The 15,567-nt window shown below is 45.4% G+C and overlaps 1 protein-coding gene across 1 annotated transcript in view; it reads right to left on the bottom strand.

Annotated features, from left to right (window-relative positions):
• Wdr81 (WD repeat domain 81) overlaps positions 1-15,567 on the bottom strand; it is a 523,698-nt gene that overhangs the window by 303,569 nt on the left and 204,562 nt on the right. Inside the window, exon 17 of the mRNA XM_080282279.1 lies at positions 1,578-2,730. Coding sequence (XP_080138405.1) covers positions 1,578-2,730 — 1,153 coding nt within the window. The remainder of the gene's footprint in view (positions 1-1,577; positions 2,731-15,567) is intronic.

Below are 15,567 nucleotides of genomic sequence, written 5' to 3'. Positions count from 1 at the left end.
GACATAAAAAAAAACAGGATATCTAGTCAAAGATGTCTATCTATCTATTGCCAGACGCCTCAATCCCGTTTGGGGTGGCCACAAACAAATCGCCTCCAAGTCGCCCTGTCCCCCGCCATTTCACTGCCCTGCTCCCAACTCACACCCCCCTCTCTCATATACCTCTCCACCCCATCCCTCCATCTCATCCTCGGCCTCCCCCTCCCTCTTCCCCCCTCCACCTCACTCATATACACTCTCTTCGTCAGTCTTTCACCCTCCATCCTCTCCACATGGCCAAACCACCTCAGTGTGTTCCTCATAACGCTTCCTATCACATCCACATCCACACCACAACGCTCCTTTATATCCTCATTCGTCAGCCTGTCTCTCCACGTGACTCCACAGGCTCCTCTCAAATAACTCATTTCCACTGCTCTCACTCTTGACTTGTGTCCTTCCAACAATGTCCAAGCTTCACTTCCGTACGTTAGAGTTGGTATCACAATACTATCATGTAGTAACTTTTTCACTTCCATGCTCACTTCCCTGTTTCTTATCACTGCTTTCAAAGATGTCACGTATCAAATTTGGAGTAAATCGAGTGAAAATTGACGATTTCATGCCCATTGTGGTAGGTGGGGGCACTCACCATCCACTCACTTGATGTAGTGCTGCTCTCGGGTGTCTGCCCTTTCCTCTCCTCCATCCTTCTTTCCATCCATCCTCTTCTGTCTTTCTTTCCTTCATTCTTTCCTCTTACTTCTGCCTGCGGGTGACTTTACACTCCCTCTTCTGTCTTTCTTTCCTTCATTCTTTCCTCTTCCTTCTGCTTGTGGGTGACTCTACACTGAGTGACAAGCCTAATGGTTTCCTGTACACCATGAAACTGTTTACTATGCTGGGTGGTAACCATATAACCAAATTTTGGCACCCGGTGGTTTGGTGGGTAACTAAGGTGCTCCAATTGGATTGAGCCAGTGAAGGTTTATATCCAAGGGGTGGTTGGGGTTTATTGCTCACGTAATGCCACTCAGGGATGAGTGAAGGCGGTCACTCTCATCTTAAATGCCAGGACCAACTTGCCTAGCCCTGGGCTCCTACGCTCCTCATGGGGCAACGTAGGATTGGATGATGGATGGATGGATGGATGGATGGAAATTTTAGGCCTGACCCACCTGACACTGACCCCTCTACTGCCACATGACGGGTGACCCCCCTGATGTAATGAGGCATGTTACTGGATGCAGATTTGAGAGATGCACCTTTAGGTCTTGGTTTCAAGTCCATATGACAAAGTTGAGAGGAGTTATAGCAAAAAAAATCTATTTTTACTCATCCCCCCCCTTTTTCCTTTTTTTAAATTTTTTTGCTCTACAGCCAGGGCAAAATTTAATCAGGTAATCAGAAGGCCACAGCCCATCATCCCTTTAATTTTGGTCAAACTCGCACCAGTAGGTTTCACGCAAAGTTGTTAACAGACAGACAGACAAATAAACATAGTAAAAACAATACCCGTCCCTAAGCCCCTCTGAGGCAGGGACGGGTAATAACAAAGCTATAAATACTGTACAGTCTTAGATACTCATCATACATACTTGAGAGAAGTTGACTGCTTCCTAACAATGTCTGGTGCGTGATGTGCACGTCCAGTCACCTCCTTGTAGCCCCCAACACCTTCAATGAGTGGAGTGATGAAATGTGATAGAAATCTTTCAAGGCCTAGCCACACCACCAGCTGAAGTAAGAAGGAACGATGGAACAGCTTCAAGTGCTTCTCTGTCACCACTTCCGTTTCAAACAACTTCACCACTGGTGGAAGGAGATGTTTATTTGCCTTCTGTGGACCTAAAGCCTGGGCCATTGCACTAGTTAGATACCAAGCAGCAGTTACTGCACTTTCTGGGTATTCAAAAAGCTCAGTTAGGTAAGGCAGCAACAAGTCCAACCCTTCTGATGACAGACATGGTAGCAAGTTGGGGAGATCTTTAGCAGCCATCTTCACTCGGATCTCTGCTACCATCAAGACGAATTCTTTCCTCTTGTGAGGATCACCTTTGAGTCTCTGAGCTTCCTGCAGTAGCTGAGAGTACTGCCGCATCTTGCATACAAACTGATATAGCTTGGGGAAGTATGATGGGAAAACTACCACATTGATGAGTGACTGAAGAAGCTGATGAGGGCTAGGAGGAGGTAGGCCATCTGTGGATACAGGCTCATACTTGCTGGGAATGCTGTAACTATCATGCTCCTCTCTCCAATTGGTGGTTTGAAATATAACCTGGAGAGCATGTCGGATGCAGCGTGGAATGTCACTCTGGTCAACAGCAAGGAGTTTACGGGCATGGATATATCTATCTTGCAGGGAGGCACAGGCACCTAACACACGGCACTTGGAGGGTGAGAACAGCTCTACTATGATACACCCAATGGCCTGCATATCCCTCACCCTCCTCAGGTGGGCTGCTTGCTTCACTGCCAGCTGTGTGTCCTTACATTTGATCACTTCTGGGATCCTCAAAGAGGCTTTCACCACAAAGTTGTACAGCATCTCTACCTGACTGAGGGCCACCAGCGGATTGTATTCCTGAGGTATGTGGATTAATGACAGCTCTGCCTGCTTCTCCTCACACAAAGATGTCCTTGATCTACTAAGTCTTCTTGAAAGTTCAAGAGGTTTGGAATCTACATCCTCCTCTGGTCGTTCTGGTGCAGAATCCACCTCACTCTGATCATCACATTTCTCGAACTCTGCAAAAGTACAGTACTTCATTTTAAAATACATAACGGATTTCTTATTATTAAAAATAATGTGCTTACACTCGATGCTGCAGCAAACATATGACATTGATGTCTGAACTCAACAGCTATTTAAAACACATATTATGCACAAATAACATTCTATGAAATATACAAATTCAAAAAAGTTTTTTGGACTGCCAAAAAGCAATTTTTCACTCTTATTGAGTAGTGAAGCAGCCTTTGAAGCTATTCAGCCACTTGTGATACCACATAGGCAACAGAAGTGGTGAATGGAGGAATCATCCCTGACTTACATGACATAATGACTTTCCTCTGAAGTCATCAGACTTTCCTCTCATGAGTGGCTCAAGCTACGAGGCACTCAGAGACCCAAAATGCAGAGCTGGGCACCTCTGCAATCACTTTTGCAATCCGCAATTTCTGCAATAGTGAACTGCACGATTTCAGTTGCGGGACTGTGATTGCGGCAAACTTGTCCAAAACTTGCGGTATTGTGTTGCGGAAGAACTTCCGCCATCACAATCATGTCCGCAATCTCCCACATGGCGGTCGGTGTCAGTTAGTACAGGCTACAGCATGACTCATGAATATCAAGCTTGAACAGGATTCCCGGCCAACTTCTAAACTTGAACTTCTGAGTCAGTGAGGACTCTGAGAATTGGTCTGAGTGAAGTTATGAATGGAGTCACTAGTGAGTAGTGAGGGTCACAGTGACTGAGTGTCACTGTGGGAAATTAATGTCATAAATAGATTATAAATACAATAATTCACTACATTATCAATTGATTTACCCCATTTGTGCACTCTGTATTGAAAATTGTGAAACTGGATTGCGGTTGCAGTACTGAGGTCACGGAACTGCACATTCCAAGTTTATTGTGGAATTGCAGTAGCAGAAGGTATGGGTCAGAGGTTACAGAACTGCAATTGTGGAGCTGAATATTAGATTGCGAAGCCCAGCTCTGCTAAAATGTCACTATTCTCATGGAACAGCTTATTTTGCCACTAAGTACAGATCCTTTGTCTCTTACTTTCTTTGCTTTGTATCATATACCTTTGTCTCTTACTTTCTTTGCTTTTTTTCATATTTACTTGGCTCCAGCTCCAAGGCTGCAATGTCCAGCCTATTTGTGTCATGTATTCTGATCATTCTAATACTAATCTGGCACCAGCTTCTTGTGTTTTTAGACTGTTGTAGGCATGTCTCTCAGTACACTTTCTTCCCTTCTTTACGGGTTATCTCTTTTCTTCCAAGTTATCCCTTTTCCCTTTTTTAAGCTGCTAAGTATAAACAGTATACTCTTTCTGCAAAATCAAAAACTGCAACCTGCAGTCATAGAGAGAGGAAAGCACTGGTAATGAATGGTGAAGTGTGGAGTATCTCAAATTTTGTGCATGAAACTGACGCAGTGCTTCTTGTAAATGGTGGACAAGAGCATGGCAGACTGGTGCAGAGTTCTGGGGATGTCTCTGAATGTTGTGCCTTGAAAGTAAATGCAGAGTAAAGTGATGACTGCTGAGAGAGAAAGTTAATCCCGATGTAATGTTAAGATAAATGTGGACCAAGCGAAGCAGCCTCTTCATCACAGTTTAATTTACACTAAGGCTCTCAATCTGTGAAAGGATGAGGGATAACCATGGTGGGGAAGTCTTGGAGGAGTTCAAGATCAGAACAGGTTGGTTTGAGTGGATTAAGGTCTGTGCTGGCCTTAGACATGTGACCATGCATGGCAAGGCTGCTAATGCTGACCATGTGGAGGAGGAAGACTTCTCTACGAAGCTGAAGGCAATTATTGGAGGATACTCCCCAAAACAGGTCATCAATTTTGGCAAGACTGGCCCGTTTGGCAAACGTATCTCCCAGAAGACATACATCAGCAGGGAAGAATGACGTACCAGGGTTTCAGACAGCCAAGGACCACCTCACCCTCCTCCTTGGTGTGAAGGCAGAGGAGGACCAGATGCACAAACTGCTTCTGGTGTATCACTGGGAGAACCCCCATGCACTGGCAGGATTCATGAAGATCTCTGGGGTTGTATGGATGACTAACTCCAGGGCATGGCTGACCTCCACATTCTGCCACTCTTACAAGGGAAGATACCTGTCCCCCCACCTGCTAGACTGTCTGCCGGAGCAATCTTGCCAGCTGTTTCCTCCTGCTGGTAGGCAATGTCCTAAGCCACCCTGAGGATATAGTGAACTGAGTGAATAATATCAGTGGGCTGCTTGTCCCCCAACACATTACTGCTCAAGCCAGTGGATCAAGGCATCATTGCTACTGCCTCCACCACATCATGGAGAAAATGCTGAGGGCGAGTGACGCAGTGCAGCAGTTCTGGAAGAATCACAATATCAAGCATGCCATCGCCAGTATCATGGCAGTGTGGAAGGAGGTGCAGCTAAGCACACTGAACGCTGTTTGGAACAAAGTATGGCCACAATGTGTGCACTCCTTCATGGGGTTCCCAGTGGTGGACAACATCTGTTGTGACATCCTCGACCTCTCACACATACTTGGATTGGAAGAGGTCGATGAAGATGTGACAAACGTCCTGGACAGCCACACTGAGCAACTGTCAAAAGAGTAGCTCACTGAGCTAAGGGAACAGGTGGTGGAGCCAAAGGAAAGTGGAGAGGATGGAAGCAAGGACAAGCACCTTTGTGTTCTCAGCATCATGACTTTGAATGAATTCCTTGTGATAATGGACAAGGCAACTGCACACATCCAGGACAAGGACCCAAACCTGGTGAGGAGTGACATGTTGATGCATGCCATCGAACAGCACTTGAAGGCATACAAGGAGCTCCTGGCAAATAAGAATAGGGTGGCATGGCAGACCATCACCACCTTCTCCCCCACCAGCAGCACCAAGGAAGAGCCAAGGCTATCAACAAGTGGTGTGCAAATGCAACGTCCTGCATCACCTGCCTCTGTCATGTCTGTCACATGTTCATCACTGCCTGGTACACCAGTATGCCACAGCACCACGCTCTCCCTCACCCTCATAACTACGCTCTTCAAAGGCTTCACCGCATCGCTCTCCCTTGGCCTCACTGCATCATTCTCCCATGGCCTCATTGCTTCTTCTTCCATCTCATCACTTCCTCCTGAGGACCTGGAGTGATGGTCTAGGCCATCTAGCTGTTCCCTTGCCTTGAGGGGGACCCCTGGTGATGACTTGGATCAGCTTAGGACATACTTCAGGTGGAAGGCAGATTCTTTTTTTTATTTTTTTATTATTATTTGAGGTAATGTGGTCACAGGCCCCCCTCTCTATCCCAATGAACCCAAGTTATATCGACCTGGTCACAGGCACACCTCTCTATCCTGATGAACCCAAGTTATATCAACCTGGTCACAGGCACACCTCTCTATCCTGATGAACCCAAGTTATATCAACCTCATTGTGCGATAAATCGTTATGCAAAGGGTTTTCACTCGATGTAACACCTTCGTATAGAGACTGGTGACCGTATCTGTGAGTGTAGTGCATTTGGTGTGGATCCATTCTCTGCAGTGTTGCACTGAACAGATCCATGTGTTATTTAGTGCTTGTGGTGTGTAGGGAATAAACAAGTCAAATGCGTCATCTTTGGGCCCCAGGATTACTCTCAATACCTCCGGCATGAGTGAGGAGGAATGAAATGATTGCCAGAATCATTTTCCATTGTGTAAAAAATGGCTTAGGGAGCACAACTCTCATGCTGGAGATTGGGCTCCATCAGGATAACTGGGTCCTCTTTGTGTGAGGACACATTAAAAGGATTAAGTAAAATACTTTAACAGGGGTTGTAATAAAAAATTTACTTTATTAACATCCAGTGGATTAAAGATGAAAGCATATGGCCCATTGTGGGCAATGATTGGAAGTGAACTGTGGACTCATCAATGAAGCAAATATTAACTCACTTCTTTTATGTCTATCTATCTATTGCCAGACGCCTCAATCCCATTTGGGGTGGCCACAAACAAATCGCCTCCAAGTCGCCCTGTCCCCCGCCATTTCACTGCCCTGCTCCCAACTCACACCCCCCTCTCATATACCTCTCCACCCCATCCCTCCATCTCATCCTCGGCCTCCCCCTCCCTCTTCCCCCCTCCACCTCACTCACATACACTCTCTTCATCAGTCTTTCACCCTCCATCCTCTCCACATGGCCAAACCACCTCAGTGTGTTCCTCATAACACTTCCTATCACATCCACATCCACACCACAACGCTCCTTTATATCCTCATTCGTCAGCCTGTCTCTCCACGTGACTCCACAGGCTCCTCTTAAATAACTCATTTCCACTGCTCTCACTCTTGACTTGTGTCCTTCCAACAATGTCCAAGCTTCACTTCCGTACGTTAGAGTTTGTATCACAATACTGTCATGTAGTAACTTTTTCACTTCCATGCTCACTTCCCTGTTTCTTATCACTGCTTTCAAGGAACCAGCAACCTTTCTTCCCTGCTGTACCCTTTCAAGCACTTCACCCTCCAAACCTCCATCCTTACTCATCACACTACCCAAATACTTAAACGTACTCACATTTTCCAATTCCTCACCATCTAACCTCGCTGTACATTCACTAACTTCACCTCTCTCAAAGACCATCACTTTACTCTTCCCTACATTCACCTTTAGGTTCCGTTTCTTACACACTCTCTCAAACTCATCCACCAAGCCTTGCAGCTCCCCTTCGTCTTCACTCAACAACACAGTATCATCTGCAAACAACAGTACAGGGAGTTTCCAAACACTATCCTCTCTCACCAGGGCCACTCCAACATCCACTACTCTACCTTGTACCTCTTTTATTACCCCATCCATGTACAGATTGAACAACCATGGAGACATGACACATCCCTGTTTCAAACCAACTTTCAAAGAGAAAAATTCACTTAGTTCTCCATCCACACACACTGCAGCCTTCGCACCATCGTACATACTCTTCACAGCATTCAACAACTTCCCATCTACTCCATATATTCTTAACACTTTCCACAATCCTTGTCTATTCTTTTATGTAATATCTTAATTTTTGAGCAATAAATTAAAATCTGAAGCTGCCAGCTTCTCATAATTGTTGTCGGTTAATATTTTTTCCACAATCACATGAATCAACTTTATTCTGATAATACTCTACCTTTGGGGCTTTTACAGTATGGATAACAGCTCTTCTCACAGACATACAGTACCCTAGCATCCAACACGGTAATACTGTCATGCATGGGTCACGTGTTGGACCAAAAACGTGTTGGACTAACAACAGAGCTTATGGGGAAAAATGAATTATGTCAGCAACCCTAGGAAAAGTCACCCTAAATACCTACCATATACCTATACATATATTGGTACTATTGTAATTATAATAAATGGTACTGTGCTATGAATGATAACTAACCTTTTAGGATAGTGTTGGTGGGCTTGCTGGGAATGGAAGGTGGTATCCAAGGCTGTAGGTAGTCCTACTGGGTCCCCGGAGGATGGCTGCTGGCGTCACTAGCGGGTAATGGCTGTTGCTCCTCCTCAACCTCCCTCATAAATCTTTCGAAATCACACTCAGAATCACTATCTTCGTCCACAGCCATGGAAGGTCCTGCTTCTGCCTGTCCTAGCACTCTGTAATCATCGGCAAACGACATGCTTCTCACACTGTTGCCAGAGCCCCGTCTCATGACTGTGGAAAGTGATCGCTGTCGCTGACTCGGGAGAGAATAAGGAGAAACAACTTTGTTTATAAACTGGTACACACGCCGATGAGAAGGGTTTCAAAACGATTGATATTTATTCTAAAATATTAATATGTATTCAGTGTCAGGCTAAATGTTCAATGCTGTAGTACGATACATTCTCTGTCGAGTCGCCTGGGTTTTGGTCACACTGTTTTGCCTGTCGTATCCTCGGCAGGAATCCATCCAGATGAATTCCAAATGCCCGTGGTATCGTCAGCAATTTTACCACGTTACCGTTCCGATTTACCATTGGATCCTCGGCAAACCTGGTATGAAGTGCCGTGTGATAGCCTTAGGCTGCCAGGATCTTGTCTTGGTTTTTTATTATGGTCCTCACGTTGGCTTCATTCATGTTGTAGGCCTTGGCGATGTCAACTTTCCTCTCCCCTTTCTTCTTCCTCTTGATGCTTTCTAGCTTGGTGGCCTAAGGGAGGTGCCGACGCTTCTCGGGGTTCTCAGAAGGCTTCCTAGGCATCGTGAGCAGGGTAAAATGCAGTAACAAGGGCAGAAAATGCAGCAAGAAAAAAGCACCTTCCAATGCAATTATGCGACTGAGTGGCACTGTGGCGGGAGAAATTTAAATAAAACATCACGTGACACCAGAAGCGTTTTTAATTGGGCGGCATCACGATCACGTCACGATAGCGGGCGGGGAAGGCTACTTGATCAGAAGTTTTCACTGGCTATCATCATCATGGGAATGTCCAGTATGACCGTGTTGGACCGGGGGTGATTGTGTTAGAGCTGAACTCTGCGGATTTCTGTATCGGTACACAGCTAGCACTAAATATCGTGCCACCGCTAGCACCAATAAAATGTATCGTCGCACTGCTGGCCACCAATTTAATGTAGCCGTTATGGAGTAGCAGTTGACTACATATTAAGTGTTCTGCTGTTATAGTATAACTAGACCACCGTGTTGGATCGACGACACTGTCTGTAGTACACGTCAGCTACTCGCCGTCACTGCCCGACACTTCCCACCAAAGGTCCTCTGCCACGAGAAGGTGGAAGCTGGTCTGTTATTAAGTGGTAGCGTAAGGTGACAGAAATGAGCAGATTAAATCTCTCTTTATTGGGTACAGAATAATATAACTGCGACCCGAGAGATATGTAAGAGCGATACACCCTCCCTTGATAACTATAAAACGGCCTCTGACGCTATACACTCACCGAGCCGACTAGGGCGCGGTGCTGAGGTCAGCTAAAAAGTGAGGTGCCGAGCATTACATATACTCTGGGCTTATGCAAAAAGTAGAGATAAATGACAACTCTACTAGCACATTATACACCTCTATAAATTGGTATTAAGTACATTCACATATACCAACATAATAAATGGTTCCCCAGGACTTTACACTTACGCACAATTCAGATATCTTATCACTTCTCCTAACCTTCATTTTATAATTGAAACAGGGTGGCACTTATGGTCTGCCATCCACCTTCTTCCTATACCACAGCTAACAGCGAAATGATATTTGGTTGTTCGTCATTCACACTTCATTACACACTGTTAATTATGATTAAACAGCTTTAAAAATTATTATGTAAAATGTGTGATACTACAACTTCTTATGGAAAAAGATGTTGACACCAGAACATCGCTCGGCCACACCATTGACGTCCTCGTCGACATTGTTGTCCTAACTACCGTGTAGCCTAACCAGAGTGTAGGGTAGCTAACTATTCAGGAACATCCACTTGCAATCCTCGAGTACGGACACGTGGTATCAGTGGGTTCCTTAATTGGCGCCTTAAATAGTAGCCTAAACCACAAACACAGGACAAGACCACAATAAGTAGAAGACCAACGCCAGGACCAAAATAGGAAGGAGAAAGGTATGAAGGAAGATAGGACAGTACATAAGGCTCTAAATCAGTCCTGTTCAGGTGGGAGGGGAAGGTAAGCTCCTTTAATGCATGAGACAGCCTGTTCACATTCAAGTAACATTGAATGAAGGTAAAAAGGGTCGTAACTGGGATGAGAAGTTCACTGTCAAAGCTAGATGATGCTTGCTAGGCAGAACTGCTATCTCTTTACTGTGTAACTCACAAAAATCAGGTGCAATATAGTACCCCTTTACTGTAAGGAATTGATTCTGTGAGGCACAAATCACAGTTACATCCTCTGTCTCAGGAAAGTAAAAGTACTGTTTCGCATGAATATGAGCATGGAAAACTGACTTCAACTAAATGGGTTGGAAGATGCAACGTTGCAGAGCAGAGGAAGTATTTGTGTCCAACAAGGCCCTCTTACACTCCTCTACCTTTAATGGTACGAAGACAAAATGGAAAGCAGGACATACATGGAGATCAAGAAATGAGGCCTTACACTTCTCAAATTCATCCACAGTCGTTTCTGCTACACATTTTCTTGTCATCCGAGACAACTAGCACCTCTGGACCCTCTTCAGTAACAACAAGTGTATTATTAGCAGTAACAAAAGGGAAGGAAATGAACCGCCATGCCTGGTATGTTACAGCATTCCTCATAGGTACCAATATAAGGATGCCTTCATGGGACAACTAGGCCTCGAACAATGGTAATAATATTCCAGTTGACTCAGATCAAAGAGTGGCATAAGTCCATGCTTCCACATAGCTATATCAAGTGCATTTGTTAGTATATTAGTAGGCAGCAATAAAGCATTAACCCTGTTCAAACTTGCATCGATTAAGCCGTCCACCATATTGGCTGCATGCTTCTCCAAAGCAGTGGTTGACTCGTTGAGAGCATGTAAGTACTCAGTGAATAACACCAAGTTAGCTAGGGTTGGTAGGTTAATTTGGATGTTGTTCACAAGCTCTACTAGATGGTTGGTAGTCCTAATTATCTTGTTAGCCTTGTTAGTGAACTCATCTAACTGTTTATACACATGCATGATTAATCTATTATTGGCTTTAGCGGCCAGTGTCAAGTCATGCATCTGTCTACCCAATTGCACTACATCCTTATCTAATGCCATACCAAAGAGTTGTTGAGACAGGATTCCTAGAAAATCCACAAGTCCTCTCTTAGTACGTGCATGGACATGCTTGGAAAGATCAGAGTGTATGTTAGGTAAAGCTACATGCAAGTTAGTGAGCCTGTCGGTGAGCCTGTCTATATGCCTAGCCTGAAGCTCAACAATTCCGTGCAAGGTTCGTTCCAAAGCTTCAGTGTCAGAGTTCGTCAATCGTGGGTTTCGATTAAACATCTTTCCCACTTCCAATAGTTGCTGTCTGAGATTCGACAAGCCCTTGGAGACCTCCTTGACAATATCTGGCGTTTGGAGATAGCCTTCCATTGGATAGTAGACGCATACTGCATCTTCCACTACTACGACTTCTCCAAGTGGGCTCTTCAGTGCTCCTGGCATTAATGCAGTCGTGTCCATGTCCGATGTCGTTCCATAGGTCCACCCCAAGCAACGCACGAGGAGTATGAGCCACAGCCACATTTTTCTGCAAGAGTAGATACTCCCTTAATCACTCTTGTTGTGGGATCGTAGCTTGCTGCGATACTCTTGGTTAGGGACAGGTACGGATGACGACATAGACTGCGACGAAGACAGAGGGCACAACACATCAGACGATAGGCCTAGCTCTTGACTTACTAGTTTGATCCTATCAGTATGTACTGCCTCCTGAGTTCCATTAGCTTCATCCTTTATTCTATAAGTATTTCCACGTACTCGTTCCACAACGGTATATGGTCCGCGGAACTTAGGTCTGAGCTTGGAAATTCTCTCAGGGTTGTGGATCATGACCTTCTGGCCTGCCTGTAACGTCTTTTCTTGACTACCTTTGTGTTGTTTCGCCATCATCTCCGCTCTTGAGGCTTTTAATCTTTTCCGTACTTCACTGTGTATACGTTGGAATTTCAACAACTGTACCTTTGCGTAGTCTTCTTCGTTGTATACTGGAGTAGGAGGTCCAGCCAACAAATCGTAGGGTAACACTTTCTCTTCTCCATAAAGGATATAATGAGGAGACTTCCCAGTTGATGAATTTTCTGAGGAGTTGATGGTCGCCGCTACATGTGGTAACCAGTCTTCCCAGTTATCCTCTTGATTTGAGGTTATTACTGGTCTCAAGACTTCCAGTATCTTCCTGTTTGTTCTCTCCACCAGGCCATTGCTCTTAGGACCGTAAGGCGTTACAAAAACTTGCTTTACTACATACATACGACAGATTTCTTGTAACACCTGGTTACGAAATTCACTGCCATTATCGCTGAGCAATACCTTAGGTGTAGAGTATGGACAAATCACTGAAGTCACAAGAGCGTGCGCCACCTCCTCTGAAGTTTTCGTCTGTAAAGGTGCTAAAACAGTGAATCGTGAGAAATGGTCCATTGTCACCAGTACATAACTTGAACCTTGACGACTTTTCGGCAACGCTAAGAGATCAATGGAGACTGTATCCCAGGGTTTTCCGGTAGAGGATACTCTAAGATGGGAGTCGGAAGTCCCGTCGTTCCTCGTATTTCCGTGCATTTGACACATTGACTGACGTGGGCTTCTATGTCCTTCCTCATGGTCGGCCAATAGTATTTCTTTCTCGCCTCACGTATGCATCTATCGCGACCGGGATGACCCGCTTGAGGTACGTCATGAACTAACTGTAGCACGGCTTGCTGTAAGGCAGCAGGAACAACCAACTGATATGCAGTGTCCTTCCCTGGGGGTTGCTTATACAAAAGACCCTGTTGAAGATGGAAGTGAGTCATTGGTACTGGGAGTTCAGGTAGACAAGTCTCGTCGCCAGACTCCAAGGCATAGATGACTTGAGACCACATCGCATCATTACGTTGTTCCGCTTTTACCGTGTCTGAGGAATACTCAGCAAGAGCAACATCCTCGGCTATGGTAGCAGCAATGTTTCTACTCAACGCGTCGGCTACAACATTTTGACGGCCTGGTAAATATCTGACCTCTGGATCAAACTCCATTACCTTGCCAAACCAACGCGCAACCTTACCGTGCAAGTTTTTCCTTTAAACAAGTCGCGTATGGGTGCATGGTCAGTTAAAACAATTATCCGGTAGCCAAAGATAATATCCCGGAAATGTCCTAACGCCCACACGACTGCTAATGTCTCCAAATGTGTCGTCGAATAGTTCTTCTCTGGGGGTCTTAATGCCCTACTAGCATACGCTATGGTATGTGTCTTTCCTTGCTCATCCTTCTGCTGTAACACCGCTCCCAGACCCAGACCTGAGGCGTCTGTGCACAGATAGAAAGGTTGAGTATAATCAGGAAACGCTAATACGGGTGTTTCTGACATGGCTTGTTTGAGCTCGTTGAAGCTTTTCTCTTCCGAGGGTCCCCATTTCCATGCAGCGTCCTTCTTAAGTAGCGTCGTTAAAGGTGATGCTATGATGGCATACCTGTGGACAAAACTCCTATAAAAGCCAGTGAGGCCTAGGAACGATCTTATCTGATCCTTGTTCTGTGGTGTAGGAAAATAGGTCATCTAGATATGCTAAGACGTCTTGCCCTAACATCTCGCCAAACAATTGGTTTGTCATCCGCTGAAATGTTAAAGGAGCATTACTCAGTCCAAAAGGCATCCGGAGAAATTCAAAGTGCCTACGGTGAGTGCTAAAAGCACCATGGGACGCGACTCTTCGGTCAGCTCCACCTGCCAATACCCTGACGCTAGATCCAGACAAGTAAACACAGTATTTCCCTTACCTAATGATTGAAGTAAGTCTCGCAGATGCGGAATCGGGTAACGATCCGGTACTGTTACCTTGTTCACTTGCCGAAAATCCACAACAGGTCTCACACCACCGTCCTTCTTAGGCACTAAAAAGAGTGGTGCATTCCAAGGCGAGGAGGAAGGCTGGATAACGTCATCACGCAGCATCCTTTACTTCCTCATCCACTGCTTCCCTTTGGCTGTGCGGTAGACGGTATGCGGGCACATAAACTGGATTTGTACCAGGGCACAAACCATGATGCTTCACCCTATCCGTCCTACCCAGCGCTTCTCCTGGAAGTGCTACTACGTTGGAAAATTCTCTAAGGAGGGCTAGGAGTCGTGTTTAATGGTCTACATTATCCGTGACCTTCACGTGTTGCTCCAGCTGTTTTTCCTTAGCCAGACGTACGGGTTCCGACTGAGTCGTTGCCTGAGATGTAACTACAGGAGAGATCACCGGCACGTCGTCGACTTCCTTTATGGGGGCACCATAGCACATCAAGTCGCCTATATAACAACCATCTCTGAGCTAACTGCGCCACCACTCATATTTGCGATGAAGAGGGGCGTCTTCTGGTCTTGGCCAACGCTAGTCAGAGTCGATTCCAGCGACAATGCCTTATGTTTTACAGTCTCAGTTAAGCATGCTACATCAGTTCCCACCGACACGTCAGGTACTCGGACAGGAATTTTACAGACAGTTCGACTGGGTAAGTGGTGATTACCACTCACTATAGCCCTGACTTTCTTCCAGTCCATACCCTCCGCTTCGTGTGCATCCGGGGACTCCCTTGACGCTTCACTTGTCGGGGTCACAACTGGTTGGACGGCTCCTGATTGGATGCCAGTTCCAGTTCGTGTCGCTGAGGGATTAAGGCCTACAAACTCTTTCCCATTAAAGGAAATGGAATGTCTTTGAGGGTGTATTACTATATCATACTCCTCCATGGTTTCAAAGCCTAACAGCCCATCAGCTGGCAGAGGAAAATCCTCAACCACATAAAACGTAGCACGTAACACAGGAGATCGTTTATCTGCCCTCAATGTCAACGGCACCTGGTTTACAATCTTCATTCTACTCCCTGTCACACCTGTCAACATTACATCAGGTGGTGATAATGTCCAGTTTGTTAGAGGCATTTCACTTTTAAGTCTTTCCAACACTTTACTAGAAATAATGTTTGTACATGACCCTGTATCTACGATCAGGGACACTTGACCTTTCCCTATGATCCAAGGAATAGATAATAAGTCCACCTTAGTAATAGCTGCCACACACACATCGGTGGATTGTACTATTTTAATTACTTTTGCGCGCGGCCCTGAGCTTCCCCCGAACTAGCTGGGTTCCCTAGTTTCTTCCTCTTTTCAATGACAAAGGGGCAACAGTCCGTTTCATGAGGACAATGC

The sequence above is a fragment of the Coenobita brevimanus genome, chromosome 93, assembly GCF_032717465.1.
Source record: "Coenobita brevimanus isolate Jiangsu-jjx chromosome 93, ASM3271746v2, whole genome shotgun sequence".
NCBI lineage: Eukaryota > Metazoa > Arthropoda > Malacostraca > Decapoda > Coenobitidae > Coenobita > Coenobita brevimanus.
This window is presented reverse-complemented; position numbering and strand designations above follow the sequence as displayed.